Source organism: Sinocyclocheilus grahami, unplaced genomic scaffold (genome assembly GCF_001515645.1).
Source record: "Sinocyclocheilus grahami isolate Dianchi unplaced genomic scaffold, SAMN03320097.WGS_v1.1 scaffold26945.1, whole genome shotgun sequence".
NCBI lineage: Eukaryota > Metazoa > Chordata > Actinopteri > Cypriniformes > Cyprinidae > Sinocyclocheilus > Sinocyclocheilus grahami.
Genome location: NW_015520236.1, coordinates 1,897 through 2,626, shown reverse-complemented (window position 1 = coordinate 2,626; position 730 = coordinate 1,897). Strand labels below are relative to the sequence as shown.

At 37.8% G+C, this 730-nt stretch overlaps 1 protein-coding gene across 1 annotated transcript in view; it reads left to right on the top strand.

Annotated features, from left to right (window-relative positions):
- Positions 1-320: 320 nt before the first annotated feature.
- The window catches only part of LOC107580207 (chromodomain-helicase-DNA-binding protein 2-like), a gene marked incomplete at its 5' end in the record, with an annotated part of 1,151 nt that continues 741 nt past the window's right edge, over positions 321-730 (top strand). Inside the window, 2 exons of the mRNA XM_016265939.1 lie at positions 321-490; positions 575-616. Of these exons, the coding sequence (XP_016121425.1) occupies positions 321-490; positions 575-616 (212 nt within the window). The remainder of the gene's footprint in view (positions 491-574; positions 617-730) is intronic.

Here is a 730-nt window from a genome sequence, read left to right as displayed (position 1 = left end):
TTTATAGCCGCACGCTGCATTCCCATGTGATGGCAGCACATGTTTAAGTATGAAGCATCGTAGCTTTTGGAAATGAGTCATTAAGTTTTACAGCGCAGTGGACTCCCCGGTGAAAAGGCTGTGTGCGCGTTTGCAGCCACATGCTCATTACTCTTGCTTCACGCCAGAGATGATTTAATCCGTCCACAAAATATTCATATTCCTAAAAATATATTATATTCCTAAAAATGGTTTTGCTAATCTATGCTTGGAGAGAATGGATAAATACAAGACAAATACAGTTTGCAAAGATATGTCATAGCACATTTTGTTTTTTTTAGGCGCAGGCCAATGACAGCGACAGTGATGTGGGATCCAAACTGAAGCACAGATCCTCGGGTTCAGACAGTGAAACAGATGACAGTGAGGATGACAAACGGCCCAAGCGGCGAGGCAGGCCGAGAGCTCGCAAAAACAATGTGGAGGGATTTACTGACGCAGAGATCCGCAGGTAATATAACTTAACGTCCACTCACTGATTTAAGAAAGGCTTTGCTGTAAACATTGCATTTACTTAATAGTCTGTTTATTTTAGGTTCATAAAGGCATACAAGAAATTTGGAGCTCCGCTTGAGAGGTAAAAAAAATACTATGATCTGAAATTATTATTATTTATTTTTTGTTGTAATTCCATATGTTGTATTCTATAAATCAAATCAAAGTTTATTTATAGAGTTTTTTTTTTTTTTTT